Raw genomic sequence first — 21,073 nt, 5'->3', positions numbered from 1 at the left:
TCATGGCTGTTTGCTGTATAATGATACCTGTTTGTTTGTTTACGTTTCATGTTATATTGTGGTTGTTACAGCCCGTCGCCGTGAGTAATTACTCTTGTGTTCGGTGTCTATAAGCGATGATGGCCATTGATTTAAATTGACCAATTGTATGTCTCCCCATCTCATCTGCGTTGAGTTCATTGAATCAGAGTCGATGTAAATGTGGGAGACAATTGCCTTCTGGCATCGCACTGCAGCAGAAATCAGCAGAACTGAAGATGATTGTGAAATGTGTAATCAAAAAACTCTGTATTAAACTCGCCGGCCCAAACTCCCACCGGTGTCTCCTCCTCTTTGAGTCGGCCATTCTCTCGTTCTCCTAATTCACTGCCTAGTTCTATTGCCTGACTTAACGCTCAGTACAATATTTTGAAAAACTACAATAATAGCTTGAATTTCTTGATTCCTTTAGTGAAACCTGTGAAAGGTTTGGATTATTTTGCAAAACTCAAAATGTGGAAAGTACATGTTTATATGAAAAGCGAAGGGGACAATCAGTCGCACAGCACCCACACACCCATTCGGAATGCCAAATTCTCATGTACAGTAGTAACAACTGTGAAATTGCTCAATTACTGGAGTCTGTCTTCACTGAATAGGATGGAGTGTGAAGCTGCATCTCTCATCCCATCAAATAACGAAGAATAAATTATTCTAAACAACTACCCTCTGTGTCAATCCTTGCATTGGGATTCTCTTTGAATTCATCCGTTAGGTTTAGCATGCAATTTCATCTCCTTCGCTCTGATTTTCACTCGTGACCGAAGCATCTGTAAGTCATGCATTAGATATGCGATCTCTCCCTGTAGCTTTGAACACTCAGAGATCAAATATTTGAAAGTCAGCCCTGTTTCAAAGTCAGCACATTCTGCTGGTTGCTGGTTAAATGTCTGCAGACTGACATGTGTAACTCCAAATTGCTTGTGTTTGTATGACTCTCTGGTAGGTTCGGCAGATTGTTCCAGAGACTTTATCGGGTTTTCTCAGACTTTAACGTGGCGATCCCTGCGCTGTGTTCAGTACCTGGTTGTGTGCAACTGATTAGAATAAAAACATAGATAGATAGCGGTGAAAATAGCGTTACAGCAGAAATAAAATGTACTCCTGAAGCTATGACAACAGCTCACCAACTTTTTAACACACACCTCGCAGCACAGCCACCCACCCTGACCATAACAACAGCATTTCACCCACTGAGTAAAGTAACTTCCTGCTGTTCCAAATGCGTTTTCTTCAGGCCATTCCAGACCGCAGAAGAGAGGAGCATATATAACAGTTTCTTTAAAAGCATTTCTATTTGAACTGACCTGAGAACTTAGAAGTCATTTCAATGTTAATACTCAGTAATCAGGGGTCGGACTAAACCCATTTTTAAATTTTGTCGTCAGTTACACACCTGTAAAGTTTAGCGACTCTATTTTGCACAGTTTTGATGCCGTTATGGTGACAGATGTGTAAGTACCTGAAAACAGCCTCCAACCACGACAGAAGGTGTCTCCAAGACCACATTTCTTTACATTATCACACACACATATACAAACACACACACTCACACACACACACACACCACTGTTTCTCCTTGGCTTTAGAGGACATTGCATGGATTTACTTTTGTTTCCTGCAAACTGAAGACAATTTTAGGTCCAAACTACACAACATGAGTAATAACCAGATCTCTCACACACACACACACACACACACACACACACACACACACACACACACACACACACACACACACACACACACACACACACACACACACACACACACACACATACACACACACACACACACACATACATACACACACACACACACACACACACACACTATGTTGGGGTCATATTGTTGTTGGGGTTAGGTCTAGTGCCAGCTCTTGACCATGTCCCTGTTATTTCTCGATCTGTGAGTCAGACAGCGATTATCAAGCTTCACTAGGGCCAAAACTTTTGAAGTGGATGCAGTTATATTGAGGGAATACATTATTTAATGTGTCTTATCCAGAATATTTTCCTTCATGTTTCATTTGCGACATCTGTCATCTCTGGAATAATCTCTGACCCGTTTGATGGTCCTTCAAGTGAGAAATGTCAGTTAAAGAGAAAACAGTCCCAAAATGACATCGTTTTAAAATTTTAACAGTTTTGAGATCAAATGGCAAAATTCATGTTTTCCACTTCTTTGCATATATAATATGACGCCTATGTGCGTATGTGTGTGACAGATAATGTGAAACAGAATACTAATTCGGCCTGAATACATTTTGACTCAGGGTAATGTTGTCTATTTTCCAAATACTAATACTTCAATTTATATAATATTCATTGGCTCATTATTTCATGCTACCTTTGCCAAGAAGTGGCTTCAGAACAACAGCGTGTGGAAGGCAGATAGACAGTGTTTTCCTTTTTCATATCAGCATCCTAAAGATACCAATGAAATCAGGTTTCCTCCAGATTCATATGAAAAGGCTGATCAGTCATGTATTCTCTTAGTTTAACCTCGTTATAAACACTTCAGGTTACACTGGTTAATGGCGTAATCTACTTTAACCATATATCCATACTGCAGAAAGATCATTGTCACCATGTGTGGGATTGATACATAATTAATGGTTAGATTATGCATATATATGACTTTATTATGACCTATATTATAGGATTATATATCATGTTACATCACATGGTCTCCGTTTTTATTGCCTCATGTTTTAGTAACCGAGCATTACAGACATTTTTCATCCATGAGAAAATGCCATAGCAACAACTGTAAAGATATCTATCTTCTTGAATGCATTATGGTATCGGGCCTTTAAGAGCTGACTAAAGCCAGGAAAGACGTCCATAACTCATGACAAGTAATATTTTTAATAAGACAGTGGTCCCAAGGCAAGAAACCTACTTTGATACTCTGTCTACATGCAGTGGGTGGAATAGAGAGATGTACCGGCAAGATGCCTTGTTGGCAGTGACTGGTACATTCACCCACGTGCACTCGACTGAAAAAAGCCAAGCAGGGAAATGTTAAATAATGCAGGAAGCTGAATGGCCTCTTGGTTATGAGAATAGATCGGTGTGCTTGTGTGGTAAAACGCATGGTGGAAGACATTCTAATGAGAATCCAGCAGATGTTGAGCTGGCCTTTTTTTGTGCTGGGCTCACATTACAAAAGGGATATAAAACACACAAAGCACAGGAAGGCAAGGACAGAGACTAAAACGTAAGTCACTACGATAGAGAGGTGATCCAACAGACTAATGACATGACGTCCATCTTTATTTAACTACATAACTAATCCTCCCTATACATGGTGAAGGTTGAACCCAAAACTTCACAATGGCCAAATGAATAAGAACCAGTGGGCTTCTCACCACATTTAGCTTAAAGCTCATTGCCCCTGTATTTGCTTCTGTGTTCATCTGAAGAATATTTTGTCCCCTGTGTAGTGCATCTCACTTTGCTCTACTTAGTTTGGGCAATTACAGAGGCTGAACACAGTATCAGAGTAGCTTTACAAATAAGAGTTGTGCAAGGAGACTATTGTTCAAAAATCTGAATCAAATTAAAGTTTAAAACACAAAACCTACTTAGTTAATGTGTTAAGTAAAGTAACATTTAGGCAACTCCTTGCATTTCCTCAATTGTGTTCTGTCCTCTAATCACTCTTTGCCATATATCTCATGTCCCCGTCTCACTTCCTTCTACCCACTGACACAATTTTGGCACAGCTCTCAGTTGGTATCTACCATCAGTCCCTAATGCATCTGGATGGGATGTGCACTCTGTGACAAATGACCTCGCAAATAACTCTGATAGAGGAAAAAAAAACAGGGTCCCAGTAATGTGTGTATGTCCCCACATGTCCCTCCACCAGCCTGCGTCTTAGTCCTTGTATCCATCCCTCTTTCCTTTACCCCTCCTCACCAGCTTGCCAGGGAGAGAGAAAGAGAGAGAGAAAGAAGGAGGGAGAAATGCAATCATCAATCTTATCTACCAATCTTTAGCGTCTCCCGACACTTCATCTCAGAAACCCCTCTCCACTTGATGTCTGACTAAATTAGATTAAAAGACTTCTTTGTCAACCTTCCCGAAGGAGAGACAAACTCTTTCTGTTACCGCTCACACACTCAAATGGAGGCCGACACTTCTTATATTGTGTAATAGCTAAACCAATTTTCCCCATCTACTGTGAATCAGATCTCATAAAACAACTGAATGAGTGATAATAACAGTATATTCAATCATTGGTTTCTGAATATTTCGGGGGGCCTTTGCACAGCTTTATTTCATCAGAGGCTTTATTTTCTATTCCAAACCAATCATCCCTCTTTGTTTCAGGGGGCTCAGTGAGGTAAATCAAGTGTGAAGGGACAGAGAGGATCCAACTTAGACTGACCCTGTCACTAAATTGTGGTTAGAGGAAACACACAGTATTGTTTTCAAACTGTTTTTAATGTGTGTCTGATGCACTTTTTTTTATTTTGCCATAGTTTTATGAAGACAATAACCAACCTTAGCTGCTGAGAAAGCGGAAAGCGAAGAGCAAACATTAAAACAGCTTCTCACTCTGTGTTTTATAGGTCGACACAACGGTTCAACAACAACCCTCTGAATTTAATGTAGCGTGCAGTTTAGTTTGGAAAAAGTTTTAATGGGATAACAAAATCTGCGTTTTGATTATTCACCGAACACCTAAACAAAAGCCTGAAGCCATGGAGGTTATGTTTTCATCTGTTTCATCTTGTTTGTTTGTTAGCAGGATTAAAATGGAACTTGGAAGGATGCAGCAGGGATCAGGGAAGAACCCGTGAAATGCTGTTGCAGGTCTGGATCAGGGGAAGGATGCAGGATTTTTTTTTGTATTTTTTGGCAAAGGGCATTTTTGTAAATCTCGAAAAGAAATGATACATAGATCTCTGATGAGACAAATCGGAGACTGATTTGTATGCGTGTGTGCATTTAGGTGCGGATGGATTGGATTTAAAATTTGACTCTTGGGCCTCGGCGGAGATACAAGCTCTCACTTCCATTCTTTTGGTTAGTGGGTTTGTTTCGGTGTCTCTCTGCTCTCCAGTGGTCACAAATCACTTTAAGCCAGGTTTAAGATTTCCTCAGTGTGATCGAAGAGTGTGAAACCTTGAAACACTCCGTCATAGTCCTGTGGCCAGCGCGGTGTACTCACTCCAGTGTGTCTCCACACTCACAAGGCCATAAGACTACACACAAATACAAACACTAACGCACTCACAGACACACAATAACACCCCATCTATCACCCCCCACCCCCTCGCAGTTACGCCTCCAACCAAATTAGATTGTGATTGCGCTTTCCGAGGTCACTTTTAATTAAACTGAGATGAGGACATGACACACGGGATTAAGCCCATCCTACCACTCCAAATTATGAATTCATAACTAATGCTGGAGCCTATTCCTATCAGCCATGACCTCCACATCATTTATGTTTAAGAGCACAAGAAAGTACCCTAATTGTCTTCTTCCTCAGAGATAAAGAGCACGAGGGGGTTTATTATGTATATATTTAAGTAGGTTGAGCTGTATGCCTTGTCTGTGACCATATACGGTAAATCAATACTGACTGGACCACAGACACAAAGAGAGGGACAGACGGGGGTGTAGATGGTAACAAGCACCGTGTCTCAGGCTGAGTAAAGGTGCGAATTTATGACTCTGTGACGGCCTCATCTGACACAGCGACCATCTCAAAAGACAGATCAATCACGTAGCAGGAGGTGAGCTCCACTGAGAATAAAACAAAAGGTTCCTGACATTTGATTTGATTAACGAGATTCGTAAAATCTAATCCTGTGGCATTTATGAACAAATACTGGTCTCGTGGGGGGAAGAGGAGCTGAGAGGAGCTGAGAGAATCTGAGGAATAAATGCCTGTGTCCTATGTAAATGTATGTGAGGGCCATGACATGTTCAGGGAGTTATTTAGCTGATCTGGATAATTTGCAGAGATGACCATATAAACCTATGTGAGACTCTGAACATTATGAGTACATATTTGGCCCGGTGAAGCATAAATCTTCCAGAATACCTTGAAAGCTTGAAATATACTATAACACTTGAAAGCGAGTATAATGATGATATATTTGTGGAGTTTGCATGTTTTCTGCATTGTTTTTCCTCCAGTTTCCTTCAACAGTCCAAAGACATGCAGATTGGGGTTAGGTTATAACATAGGTGTGATTGAAAAATGGTTGTTTGTCTCTATTTTTACAGTTTTCAGACATAAACTACAGAAAAACTCTGGGTGCGAGGTTTGCCTTTCAAATATTTTGAATGTTAAAAAATGTCTTCTCAGATACGTTTGCCATTATCCAGAGTTTTACTAAGGGGCTGAAAGGATAAACTCTAAAGAACGTCCGCAGCAAGTGACTCAGACATTTGCATTCTCACATACAACCACTGGGGATATTTTCAGGAGATCATCGGGAGTTTGGTGCATGTCTGAAAGCAGCTTTTATGACATCCCTGCAACACGCTGGGGAGCCGTTCAGGGTGTAACCTGCCTCTCGCCTAATGTCAGCTGGGACTTGCTCCAGTATCCCCATGTCTCTTAAAGGATAAGAGGTATCGCTAATGGAGAGATGCTGATGTGAACAACAGTGTAGTGTAGCTGTAGTAAATTGAGTTTACATTCATATTCATTTGATACAATATTTAAATCTTGATAAAAGGCGATTCTGCTGTTTGCTAGGAATTCAGGCATCGTCGACAAAGTCCATGGCTTCTGCCTCCCACTGGACATGCTCCTTTGGATGTTTTACCAAAAAACGAAGAAAAAAAATCCATTCCTGATTGATTCCGTCCAGGAGGAGCTGTTCTGACCTACACAACTATTTTCTATTTCTGTATCAAAGTCTTCAGATCAACAAAACAGTCTAACATCTCTATAGAAGCGGCTGTGAGCAAAGCTTGAACTACTGTTACCAGTGTTTTCCATTTACATTATCGATTGGAAAAAAGAAACGTGGGATGAAAAAACCTTCTTTCCTTACCTCAGTGATAAAAGCCTTGGCAGTGGCTGGGCTCATGAACAGCACGGCTCTGCGTAGTGTATCCCTGTATCGATGCAGCTCGTCCACACGCATTGTTCTGAACAGGCTTGTGATCATCATGTTGATATTAGATTCCACCTTCTGCAGGGATACGTCCATTCCCTGCTGAGAGGTCCGGTCCAGGAAATCCTCGATACCACGGATATCTGGAGGAAGACAGATGGAGATACAAATGGGACCTTAGAATTGGCTCCACACACAAATTCCTTTAGAGATATTATACGTAATCTCTGCACTAGCTGATTTGTTATCTCTCTATATGAATAGGTTCAGTAAATATCTCAGTTCATGAGCTTTTACTGGAGGTGATACTTTGCTATCAGTGCATTTGCATCACTTGAATTGTATCCTTTGTGTTTATCTGGGACACAGCTTGTGTTGTCAGCACAAAGCTAGAAACTTGAAGATAAAGAACTATTTTGTAGACGTGCACCTTCACACACAGACGTTAATGGAGAGCATTGATGCATATACATCAGTAGCAAAAGACAAACATTATGGTTTAAGTTGTTTGTTTGATTGTAATGGAGAAATTAAACAACATCCTGAAATAGATTAATTTCATTATAGCCTTTGAATTGTTGGCTTGCAAGTTTTCCATCTGGATGTGAGATCCGTAAGATGAATAAAGTTGGGTTTTAAATAAACTCCTATACAATTTTCAAAGTGAAATTATAAATTGAGTACTGCTCAGATTTCGACACAAAGTATTCATTCGTGATTGTGATGAATGTATTAATCAAGTGCGGATATAATTCAAATAATTGTGGCAAAGATTTCTTGCCATATATTTCCAATCACACTTAGCCTTTTTAGTTCACATTTCTCGTTAATTCTCCTCAAGCATCTATTTAAGGCCCGTATTTTTCTGTACAAGCTTCTCCTCGGTCAAATCATTTGATAATCTAAAACTGCTCTCTCTGCTACAGTGATGACATTCAGCTTCATCTACAGCTAATCCCAAATAATATGGATCGATTCAGACCCACAAGGACTGTCTAGACAAAGATAAGACGACTCATCTCAATAAAAACAACTTCATGATTGAGATTTCTGTCCCTCAGTGACCGAAAAACATTGAGTACACAGAGAATAATTTGAAGCATCTGTCCTCTGAACTAAGACTAGTGAATGAGGCACATTTTAAAATGCTTATCTTATAGGCTTTACTCCTCTATATGTGTGTGTGTGTCTCTAAAAATACTTTTTTTTGCTAGTCGTCTGCCAGAAACCTCTTCATTTTACAGGTTTGGTTGAAGAATTAAGAATCTCTATATGCTTATAATGATTAGCCTGGGGCCCAAAAAGTCCTATGGAACTCTGCTCGTGCTGCATATTTTGTTATGTGCATTGAGGACAAAGCCCAAATAAGGAGTAGTTTTACTGAACCTTATGTATGTTCCCACTGGGATCCTGAGAGCAGATATAGCTTGTGACACTGTTAAGATTTTCAATTAACTCGCCAAACCACCATAATTATCTCTATTAAGGGTTATTTTTGTATGATAACAAAACCAGGATGCTGGTGTCAGTACTTGGACTGCAGAGACTGCTCCATACCTAATGAGCTACATTGCAGGTCAAGGTAATCCTAATTAAGGCACTTTGGTTGAGACCGCTGTTAATGATGTCAATGGTGTGTGTGTGTGTGTGTGTGTGTGTGTGTGTGTGTGTGTGTGTGTGTGTGTGTGTGTGTGTGTGTGTGTGTGTGTGTGTGTGTGTGTGTGTGTGTGTGTGTGTGTGTGTGTGTGTGTGTGTGTGTGTGTGGCTATGAAAAGCAACTACCTAATGATGTATTTGATATGGAAAACGAATGACACTGTCGTCATTTCCAGTGCCATGGCTAAGCAATTAACAGGATTGATTAGACTTGTTAAGGGCCAAAGGGCAAGGGCGACAGTGGGATTGCATCAATGCCAAATTCTGGAGGTTTAACAACATATTAAGTGGAGACACGCCAGGCAACAGCTTTGATTAAGAAAGAAATTAATTCAAAAAAGAAGACACACAAACGAACAACCCAGTGAAACCCAAATGAAACTGGTTTTAAGAATATCAAGCAGACGGGGGTTCAGAAGGTTCAGGAAGGAAAGCGAAGGGTCTTTTTGAGAGATGTCACATTAACACCTTTTTTCACATTGAAACATTAGTGGAAGATGCTGTCAGTCTTTTAGCGACAACATAACGATGTGGCAGGTACCTGTGCTTGTGTATGATGAGCAAACAGAGACATCAGGATCTTGAATGAACAACAGTGCTCTAATCTGTCCAGCAGCACAGAGGTAGCAAGCAATTAAAAGGTAATTGGTATTATTAATTATCAGAAATAATAATGTAGAGTAATAATAGCAATTACATCTAAATTTATAATAGGAGGCAAGACAAAAAACATTCCATCAAGCAGTCGATACTGACTGATTAAAAATATGTGTGTGTGGAGTTCTCATTTACTGCCGGAACCAAGGCACTCGACAGTTGACAACTAAGGTTTATTTAGAAGATATTTAACCCTGTACTTTAGTTTATCATGCTTGTGTTCCAATACAATAAAGAGCTTCAATAAGCAGGAGGGCAAACACAGCCACAGAGATGTATGATTGCGAACCAATGCATGCACATGCACCTGCACCCACACACAAAGAAGATTTAAGATCAGCTCGCAATTCTTAAATATCCATATTCATGCTGTCACAGGCATTGTGATATATATAATCAATGGTGCCAAGCTACACACACATTTTACACAGATTTATGATCTCGGTGGTTAAAAAGAAGTCTTTGTAAATCAACAGAATCGAAAAGCTTTTGTCAACAAATCAAAAAGAAATCAAAGAATGTAGAGAACTCTCTGGATAGCATTCAAGTAGCTTATTCTCACGCATGCCATGCTTGTTTTACTAATTACTTAGTGCCAGTACAGTTTGCACCAACACGTGTTTGAACTGTTTCAGATCTGCCTTTTTTTCTTGGCTGTATTTTTGGCCTCTTCGTCGCCATGTAGCTTTTAGTCGGCCTGTCAGCTCTTCTCTCCATCTGCGTGCTTGCCTCAGTGACTGACTGAAGGGTCAGTCCGGCTGCATTTTCCATCATCATCCTTTCTCCACCCTGGCTTATAGTGCAGGTTGTGTGTCTAATGCATTTACCTTGCTACACTGTTTGAACAGCTTAGAAAACAAACCCCCCACAGCCTCACTCCCTTCAGCTCACTCAAACTCACTGCGATAAAAAAAACAGTGTATTTGTAAAGAATTTCTGTCATGTTATTTAACGTGATTAAGGACAATGTTGGATATTCGTTCATGCAGTGGAGGCTATAAACAATTATGTAATACACTGCAGATTGCATCATAAAAAACATTTAATTTAAGAAATAATATTCGTGTTTAACAGTGCGAAACAGTTCTAACATTAATTATAATAAACTGCAAAAGTAAGACGTGCCTGGAGATGTAACCAGTGACACAAAAAAAAGGCGGAAAATAATGGTGACATGCGACTTTAAACTATGGGTTTATCACTGTCCAATTTTACACATTAATGGTCAAAAACTCCTTCAAGTTCGGTTGATTTTGCCGCTGTTCAAAGTCGGGGGCTTGAACGTGTGGTCCCCGCCCACTGAGCGGATCATTGACTGTCAGCCGCTCTCCATCAAGGAGCGTCAGGACACCATAGCGGATAAAGCGACAGGTACAATTCTCAGCGACCTTGCCCACCCAGGCAACCATCTGTTTAAGAAACATTCCTTCAGGAGACAGTGCCGGTCCATTAACACAATGATCACCCATCACCTCCACAGCTTTATCCCCGAGCGCTGTCACCTCTCTCAACCACTCCCCTGAGTCTCCGATGCAAAGACACTGTGCATCCCCACAGTCCCAGCCCTCTTCATCCACATCTAATATGGATGAGTGTATTACCGCTGCCATGCTATTCCCCTTCAACTAAGTGGTTTTTGCAACATTTTCTAAAACTTTCCGAGATTCTGTTTGACCCTGAGTCACTTCAGGTTTTGTTCACTATAGTTGCGTTTTCCACCTTCCCTGGGAACTAGTGACATTTGCTGGAGCTCCACTGTCTCCACTGCAGTAGCCAGGGTCTAAATTAAGTTTCGAGGAAACCCAGAAAACCTAAAAATCTCTGCTCAGGTGGTCGTACAGCACAGGAACTGTTGGGTTGGGGTTTTCAGCGTTTTGATTGGTCGAGTATTTGGTTTAACATCCCTGATGTAAAACCAAATACTCATCGATCGCTTTGCGTATTTTCCAGTAAAGGATACAGTTCTCAGCAGACCGCGGCCGGTACTTCTGCCCTCAGTATACATAAGTTGCACTTGATAGCGCATTCTGTACAACCAACAGATACCGGCGTAGAACCAATTCTGTTTATGTTATGTCTGTGATTGAACCATAACCCAATCAAATGATTTCTGTAATAGGAAATGATTTGATAAAGCGTAAGTCTTCTGTATTGTGTACAGCTTTTTGTAGCTATCGGTTGTTATCGACTAATTTGCCTTATCTCCCCTTGGCTTGAGACTGCAGTGAAACTACAGTGTACAGTGTACAATAACTTTGTTATTCCCTGTAAAGAGTTCTGGGTACATTTGGTTGAAATGTTTTCTTAGTTCAGTAACCTAATCAAGCTGGAGGATAAGATGCCACATTTCCTCTAACTTCATCCACTCTGTGTAGTGATGATTGTAACCTTGAATTTGTTCCCTTTGTTTTCGCTGCTGCTCTTAGTAGAAAACATGAAGACTTAAGTGATATGAGAGTTTCTTTTAATAAAAGAGCTCCATCATTGGTGATGGGAATACTGATGGCCTTCCTGGAGCCCCTTCTATCACCTTGCAGAATGCCAACATCGCTTTTCAAACTTTATATAAGTGAATCAGCTTGAACGTTTTCCATAATTTCTTATAAAACAGGGTTAAGTTTTTTCGAGTTGTTAAGGTTTCTCTGTGTGTGAGTGTCTCTTTTCCCCATTCGTCAGGCTTCCCTTCTCTCCCATCTATCCTCCAAGTCCCTGGCTCAAAGTGAAAGCTCGAGTTAATGTAGTGTAGCAGCCAACAGCTAGGAGGGATTGCACCTGCATGTACCGACCAGCTCAGTGGTACTCTGTCTGCGTTGAGAAACCTCTACCTCCTCCTCCCCTGCTTGCTTTCCTCTCATCTTTCTCTCTTCCCTTGGCTATCCATCTGAAAACTCCCTCGGTTTCCCTTGTTTGCTTTCTGTTCTATCAAGATGAATCTAATTTGGGAGTGTGTTCAGTCCAAGGTTTTATTCCACTGTGAAGCACAGAATACGTTTGATGTGTAAGGTCCGTCAATTTCACGCAGGAGACGAGCATTTGCATCCAACTTCAAGCCAGTGCTGGTTTCTTTTAACTCTGCAACAGACTAAACAGTATCTTTCACTAACTTTAACCATTTAGTTGTCTATCTTTTTTGTCTTGTATTAGTTTTTAATGGTAGAATATTATTTGCAACTTGTCGTTCAAGTGATGTGTTTGTGTTCAGCATGGAAATATCACAAGAGTAAGCCATGAAAGAGAAGATACTCTTACTGGTCAGGACATGCACCGGTCATCACACACTCTTTGAGAAAAAATGGGTTTCTGGAGTCTGCACTGAGAACAGTACTTTAGAGAGAGGACAGCAGAGGAGGGGAAAACGACATCCAGGCCAAAGAGGGGAGCAGAATAACAATGCAATTTCAACAGCTAGTAGCACATGTGTTTTATAGTCAAGACATTTCTTGTTATATTTCCTCGCGTGTTTCCTCTCAGGTATTAAACTTTTGCCCTAAAAACACAATGTTGAGTTTCATTATCGTTACACCTCTTCTGAAGATGAAAGGATGTTGCCTTCACTATTACAATAATGTTTTTTTATTCATATTAAACTAAATTCTTGGAAAAGCATAACCGTAGCCGAGCATCACTATTTCGATGCTTTGTCTTTGCACTCGTTTTTTCCTCTGGCTATCTTTAACCCTGCCCCGGGCTTTTCATTGTTGTATAGCTCAAAGGCAGTGGTTCCTGAAATATGGATTTAAGCCTCAAACTGGAATTCATGCCTGCGTCTCATGAGTCTGGAGCTAGAGAGTTCAAATCTCGGTTGGAGTCGTGGCTGAAAATGTTTAAGTGCCCGGCCCTCAGAATCTAAACCGAAATTTGGGAATCTACCTTCATAATAAAATGATTTAGGACCTCAAGCATCAGCAGCCCTCTGCTGACTGCCTATTGTTTTTTCTAAATCATTTATTCCTTCAGATTTAAGAGCCAATCCTCATCCACCATTCTTGCTTTATTTCCGTCCTTCTCTTTCTCTCTTTCACTCCTTTTCTTTCTATTTCTCAAAGCCCCAGGCCTCAGATGCCTGAAGTCCCCACTGAGAGCTTAACTAACTCTTAAAAACCAACACTCCACAAAAGGCTTGGCACCTTTTAGGTAGGCAGTGCATTCCCAATCTCCCCTTTGTGCTACACTTACGTTACCACTTATCATAAAATCTAATGGAACCCCTCTTTATTCTTTCAACATTGATATCAATAGATCTGGATGTAACAGCTGCAAGGTTGAGATGCAGGTATATTTTCATAACTTTTGTGTGTCACCACAATGTTGAACACAGTGTTGAAAACAACTAATCCCTGATGTATGCCTTGTATGATTTAAGCAGCAATTGTTCTCGGTTAATATGAGACAACTGTGTCTCACATGTCTGCATCTTCACCACCAGAAGCAAAGATATGAAATGTGCATGAAGAGTGAAACAGCAGAAGATATGGACATTGATTGAATTTACGTTAATTGTTGCAATCAAAACAAAGCAACAATCGGGGAGACTGATCATTTCCCCAAGTCTGTGAAACAGAAAAAGAAATGCTATATTTTCCTTCTGCTGAGATTCGCTACAAAGACAATATAAAATGTATACTGCACAATAAAACAGTATGTTAATGCTGTAATTACAACTATATTGCTTCTTCCACGCAGCACTTTGCACCTAATGAACGTCTTGTTCTCAAAGCAGTCTGCCTCATTCAATGCTGCAGCTTCGCTTTGGTTTGTCCCTTTACTTCTATCTCGACTTTTCATTGCTTATGATGTTCATCTCCTGCTGTCCTCCAACGATGTAAACTACTTCTCTCGGGTCAGACCCTTCTGTCCTTCTGCAAAATGTATTTCACCCTTTTTTTTGATGGTTGTTTATGTGTTTATATGCCTTTTACTCGTCCTATCTTCTGCTATGCCTTTAGATCTCTCTCTCTATTCCCTCTCTGCTTTACGATTCCCCTTCTCCTTATACATCCACAATCTCTCTTATCTCGTTTTCTCTGTGCCTCTCCGTGGGATTTTACTCTGGGGGACACGGAGTAAGACATGACCTCCCGGAAAATAAAGCTCGTAGATCTTTGGTCTTTGCCTCATGAATGCACCTGTTTGCCTCCATTCCTTTGAATTTGCTTTCATCATCAACATTCTCATGTCTCACTTGGCATAGCTGTTAGGTGTTTTTGAACATACAACCCCCCCCCCCCTTCCCTGCTGCTGAAATCAATCCATCTTTTCATCTATCTATTCATCTCTCATCATTCCGTTTTTCCCTTGTCTCCAGAAAAAATTTGCTCGTCAGTTTCGTCATGCGCCCCTCGCTGTTCTTCAACCTCCCTTGTCCCTTGTAATTCTGGTATGGTTCAAATATGGCGGCTCATTATTTCCAGGTATGGTCCTTACAAACCTCCAGTTCAAGGCTTGTGAGTTTCCTGAGGTTTGACTCATTAATCCTTGTTTATTTCCTTCCCCCTTCACAGGACCAACACAAGTCCTTTATGTGCCTTCTGTGTCACTAGAGCTTCAAGTCATGTCCTCTCACAGTAGAGGCTGTGTCACATAGGTCTGTACCTGGAAAAATATATCAAATAGACTTTCAACAATATTTTCTCTACAAGCTGATGCATGGAAAGAAATATGATTGCTCTGCTATTCTGTTTATACTTAAATATTTACTCATACTCATTGCCTACACCATAAGACAACAAACAGAACATCTTAAAAAAACGCTTAAATAAGATCTCGCTTTGTTCTTTAAAGAATCAAAATGTGTTTGTTGTTTTCCGTATTTCTTTTATTCACTGGAAGTCAAAGCTTTTCAACAAGAACATTCCCAAAAGTATCCTCCCTAAAGCATCTCCTGCACCTTCCTGTTTCCAGTCTCTGCTTGATGTCTTACTATCTACTGCCTGTCTTTATTTACTAAAAACTACAGTGAAGTAGCGTTTTGAGATACGGATTTTCTGCTACTTTCTTCCTCCAGATATTCTTTTTTCGAATCCACTACATTTATTTGACAGCTTTGCAAAAACCTTTCATAATGCAGAATATTGTTTAAGACTTAACCAGCAGTTTCCAATCTTTTTGGCTTCTGATTTTTATAAAAAAGGCTGCGTGTCACATTTTAGCTTATAAATCTTCAAATTAGCCAATATTTTGCCCAAAATTGTCATTTGGAGAACAGGTCAGAAAACCAACAATCGATTTGTGTATCAGAACTTATCTTTTCTCTCCAATATCTGGCATTACTGTGTATAACATGTAGATGAAGCAGCTTCACCTCCAGCAACCACAACAGTAACAATTTGCTTCGCCAACTATGCTCCAGTATTTACTATCTGATGATTTCATATATAAAAACAGTCTGAAGGACCAAAGCAGTACTTGTATTTCAATCCTTTATCTGATTTCACCTATACCTATGTAATTTTTGTTGATTTTTCATGCAGCAGCTTTAACAGAGTATTTACCTTTTCTTTATATTTAAGCACTTAAAGAATTCATGTGTTTTACGTGTCTTCACATTTAAAAAGGTCTCAATGTTATCCAATCAGATTTGACATCCACCACTTTTTAACAACATAATATCACTTGTTGTTTTAACAGGGTGACAAAGGCCTTTTATAACCTTCTCTCTCTCTTCATCCTTTTTTTTAATCTTTTACCTGATCATTAAGTACCACCTACCCTTTCAGGTATTTCTCTTTGTTGCCCTCTCTACAAATGGACATTGCAACAAGCCGACATTCTTCACTTCAACACCAACAGACACAACATGGGAATAACTCCTCTTCTTTGTATGAACCCGGGAGACAGGGGTTGACATTTCCACACTTTTCAACCCTGGGGAGTAAAGTTTAGAAAGAGGAGTTTTCCATTGTTCTCACTTCATGAATTACTAATGGGCACACTATCAAGAGGGAGTTTAGAGATAGGAAGGAGGTCGATCTAGAGGAAAGACATTTTGTTTTAAACTATAACCATGCTTCATTAGATGGCACTATGTGAGGTGAGGGAGCCGTGTTTAATGACCATGGTCTTCGGTTACAACCTGAACTCCAACCCACAGCACTATGAGCACATGGCACAGAGCCATGACACTGCAGCATCTATGGGCTGCATTATGACACACATGGCTTGTATGGTATTATCTTATAGGTGGACACGGATTTAACATATTGATTGCATGATGCATTTTAAAAAGAGCTCAACAATAGATTCCAAATATCCTCTCAGTTGAGGAAACTATTGCAGTGCCCTATTGAAACCAACCTGTTTGGAATGGGCTGTAAGCTTGGTATTAATGCTCCGGAGGTATACAGAATTATTTCTTTTCAATATTGAGTCCTCCTCAAATACTTCTTCAATATTTTTTTGGGAGTGCGAGCTAGACGTTTTGATGCAGAGATCTTTATATACAGCCTATGGAGTGAAGTTAGAACATTTTGCGTCCATCCTAACTGGTTTATCAAAAAGGACAATTTGTCAATGTTCTTCCTAAATGCTTGGACAATGAATAAGTTTAAATGAATTACAGAGCTGGGGTTATTTTTCCATTGATTATCAGCTTTTCAAGAGGTCTGATAAGCTATTGAGTGATTCGTTGAACTTTGCTGCGATGACGGAGTATTGCAACGCTCGTGAATGTCTGTGTCAGTTCTACACAGTGAAAAGAAAAAAAGATTATCAAAATGATCAGGTGGGACAGACATTATTGGCTGCCACCTGCGAACCAATGCTGTAGTTTATCCCAGGACGTAGAAGAAGACGTGTTCCACTCGGTCCACAGACTCAATGCTCCAACTGACTGCTAAAGAGCGCGTCACCCGTTTATTTATTTTCTATTGATAATGAAGGTAAAATTGAACTAAATTCAGCCAGACAGATAGAGAGACAGATGTTTGTGGAATTAGTTAGATGAAAAAAACTTTAAGGAGTTGTCCCTTTAAGCACCAGAGCAAATACAGTGTGTGTCTGACATATTGTCTTTTTGATCCCCCAAAGAGGGCCGACTTTTAATTTAATTTTAACCGCGGAAAATACCAAAGACTTTTTATCGTCTGTATTGACTTTCATCTTTATTAAGCCTAGCATGTCTTTCCAAAATATGAGCACTTTCACCTAATAAAAGACTGGCATCCTAACAAGCAGCATACTTTGAAAAGGCTCTTTACTCCAGCTATAACCTTTTAATATTGTGCCTGGGGCCCCTCTTCTCATTGGCTAAAAGCAAAACAAAACAAATCATCTAAATGCCAACAGTGTTATTACCACTAAGTGCTACTTCTCACATTTGCTCGACAACAGCAATGTGTCACTCATGTGTTTTTTTTATTATATATCAGCTTTAAAAGTACAAGGCACCTGAGGGACGACTGAAAGGAAGAAAGAGGGAGCATAAATGGAGAGGAAAGAGAAACGAAAGGAAGATGGAGGGAGAGAGAAGGAGAGAAACTATGAGAGGAAAGAGAGAGAGATATTAGAGAGAAAAACATGTGTTCTCAGTGTCCGGGACGGACCAGTAGAGCTGAAAATAGGGATTGGGACAGTTGCAACGCAGCTTCATTTGAGACGACACACTCAGCTGTCTGTTCTCCGAAGAACTCTCCTTGTGCAAAGGCGATGTCTTTTGGGAACATTGCTATCATCTTAAAAGGCCATCCCTCTTCCTCTCTACCTCTCTCTCTCTCTCTCTCTCTCTCACTCGGTCTCTTTTTCTCTTTCTGGGTCTCTCGTGCACATTCAAGCTTCCCCCTTCTCTCCTTGGGTGAGGCCATTAGGGATCAATGGCGATATCTTTAAAGGGCCTTCTGTGGCTGAGAGAACAGCACTGCCAAAACCCAGAGGATTCATGTGCTGAATCAGTGGTCACAGAGCACAGAGGGGATAGAGGGATTTAAGTGGGTTAATAACGTGTGTGTGTGTGTGTGTGTGTGTGTGTGTGTGTGTGTGTGTGTGTGTGTGTGTGTGTGTGTGTGTGTGTGTGTGCGCATTGAATGTGAATAGGGTTGACTATGTTTGAACTTTGCCACATTTGGGAAACAAATTTATTGAAAATTGTCCGTCTGGAGGGGGAATGGTTCTCTTGCCTATACAGTGTAGATTAGGGCCAGGTTGAGGTTGGAGTAAAGACCTTCTCCCCAACAGGCGTAAATTTATTTGTTAGTCACTGTAATGCATATGTCAAGAAGTCGAAGTGTGTAATGGCGGATTTGACTGTGTTGCAGAATTTAAAGTTGAAGTTAAAATTAATCATCATCCATCCTCAGGGAGAGGTCTTGTAAGATCAAGATTCGACATGTGAGGAGATTCCTTCTTTGGTTTTGACATACTAATACTACAATGTTTCGCCCTGAGCTTAATCATTCATCATGACTCAGGCTGACAATAGTTGTTACTTCATGTGTAACAGACACACAGAGGAGGACTGGTTATTGGCCATCTCAGCCGTGTTACCTGCCAATAACTGTGCAGATTGGAGGGAAATGCTCTTTCCAAATGTTGCTTTAATTTAATTATGGTATTAACTGTGCTGACGTCTGCAGTGTGGGACGAGCGTTTCCAGAAGGGCCACATAAGCCTCTGTTCAATATGCATCCGATATTAACGGCGTGGTAGAGTGCAGTAGTTAGTACTTTCACGTGACATATTCGATACGCAGATAAAATGCTGTAATGCCTCGTGTTTGAGTCGGCAGAACACATTGCAAAACAACTCCACTGCCAGAGATCACTGTGAAGATCAATGCAACAACACATTAATTGTGTTAATTCAACACGATGAGTGTGAAGGAGCCCCATTATGGCTACGTGCAGTAATTTGACGCTAAAATACTAAAGGCAGACAACTCTAACACTGTTTTGTACTGGCTTTAACTCCTAGGTGTGTTGTAAATCTGACCACCCAGCAATGAGTAATGTCACAGGTTGTCCTTTTTCATTAGCCACCAAAACACTGGGCCTGTCCTTTCACCCGGTGTCAGCTGAGATTGGCTTCAGCGGCCCTGCGGCCCTCAACGGATAAGCGATAAAGATAGATAGAGCATTCATTGAGGTGATCAGAATGCAACATGCGTTTCAGCTCATTAGATGCAGTGCACTGGCATTGTCTTCTCTGGGTGAGCAAGAGTTGAATTAGCTTCATACATAAAGGGGAACATGTGGCAAAGTCCTTATCTCAACGCGATAGTAAGTTAATTTAACGCCCGGGGCCGAACGTGATGCCTTAGCGGCGCATGTGCTTGGTAGAACATCTTTTTCTCATCACAGTGCCCATGTTATCAGGTTAGAGCAGCCACGCTGCCCACGTGAGCCGCACCGCTCGTGAGTCAGGGTCTCTCCAATTGTCTCTGTGTGCCAGTTCACAGCAAAATACAGTGAAAATGATCTTTCACCACAGTTTCAATGTCTATCTGTTGAATATATCACAAAAATAAAGATTTGCAACACTTCCTTTACCTGTTTCAAAGTAAAAGCGATTTTGTTTTAACAAGGCATGTTGCAGCTCTACAGCAGACAAACTCCCTGCACGAGCGACATACTGTACGTGCACAGGACGCAGCAGATCAGCGATGGCGTGCTGCACATGCACCCAGAATGTGAGGTGTAAACCACAGCTTTAATGGTTCTTGTCTGTATAATGGACAGGGTGTGTGAGTTTGCAGCACCACTTCCGTGTATAACAGGAATGTGATGATGTGAAGGTGTTGGAGGACAAAAAGGACACAATCAAGCGTGTTGTATAAGCCTCACATGTATAAAGTACACCTGTGCATTTGAATACATGTGTTCCTGGAAAACAGCAAAACAATATTTCTGCAGAAAGCGGCTAAGAGAAGGAACAGAGTGGCACTATATAAAAGGACATAGAGTTTTTCTCATGTAATGTTCAAGTTAATGGACTGGAAAGAGAGGGGGCGAAGAGACGGAGAGAGACGCAGAAGGAGGGCAAAATGATACGGCGTACACACACTGGCAGACTGATGTGCCACCAGCATAACGATGTATTAACATGCATATGCATGTGTCAGCCTCCTTCAGTGTTTTCATGCATATGAATATGCATGTACATGTCTGTATGTGAATGTTCGTCTGTGTTCATTTGCCATAGACAGAGAGAAGGAGAGAGCATAGACGTCTGTTTGCTCTTATAAGGTCCCAACAGTGCTGGGAAACCACTGCTGTGACAATATTGATGTTGAATAAATTCAATATTGTATGACATCAACAAGAGATGAATCAAGTGTTTTCTTACCAAAATCAGAATCATAGAAGAGGATGAACTTCTGCCAGTTATACTCAGACACCACTTGCATGATGACCTCATTGAGATAGACAGGTGGGCGGACCTGTAGGGTGTAGTCATCGGCTCCAGGGACACGACTGGTGGGTGGGCAGGCGGAGCGGGGACTCCCCGCTGGGGAACGCTGGATGAAGAGGTGGGGGATGTGCATGGCATCGGACAGAGATTGAAGGCTGCCTGCTGACATGCAGCCGATTGAGCTGACCAGGGCCAGGATACCACGGTTCATCAGCTCGCAGGCTGGATGGAGGAGAAGGAAAACAGAAGAGGAAAAGGTTATTTTTTTTAAACCATACAAAGGCAATG

General features: G+C 40.8%; 1 protein-coding gene across 1 annotated transcript in view; it reads right to left on the bottom strand.

The window, feature by feature from the left end:
• Window positions 1–21,073, bottom strand: part of grid2 (glutamate receptor, ionotropic, delta 2) — a 436,646-nt gene that overhangs the window by 160,036 nt on the left and 255,537 nt on the right. The window contains exons 3-4 of the mRNA XM_061071705.1: window positions 20,720–21,007; window positions 7,070–7,275 (exon numbers count right to left, since the gene is read on the bottom strand). Of these exons, the coding sequence (XP_060927688.1) occupies window positions 7,070–7,275; window positions 20,720–21,007 (494 nt within the window). The remainder of the gene's footprint in view (window positions 1–7,069; window positions 7,276–20,719; window positions 21,008–21,073) is intronic.

Source organism: Limanda limanda, chromosome 5 (genome assembly GCF_963576545.1).
Source record: "Limanda limanda chromosome 5, fLimLim1.1, whole genome shotgun sequence".
NCBI lineage: Eukaryota > Metazoa > Chordata > Actinopteri > Pleuronectiformes > Pleuronectidae > Limanda > Limanda limanda.
The sequence above is the reverse complement of the archived record's forward strand: the minus strand, read 5'-3'. Positions and strand labels throughout refer to the sequence as shown.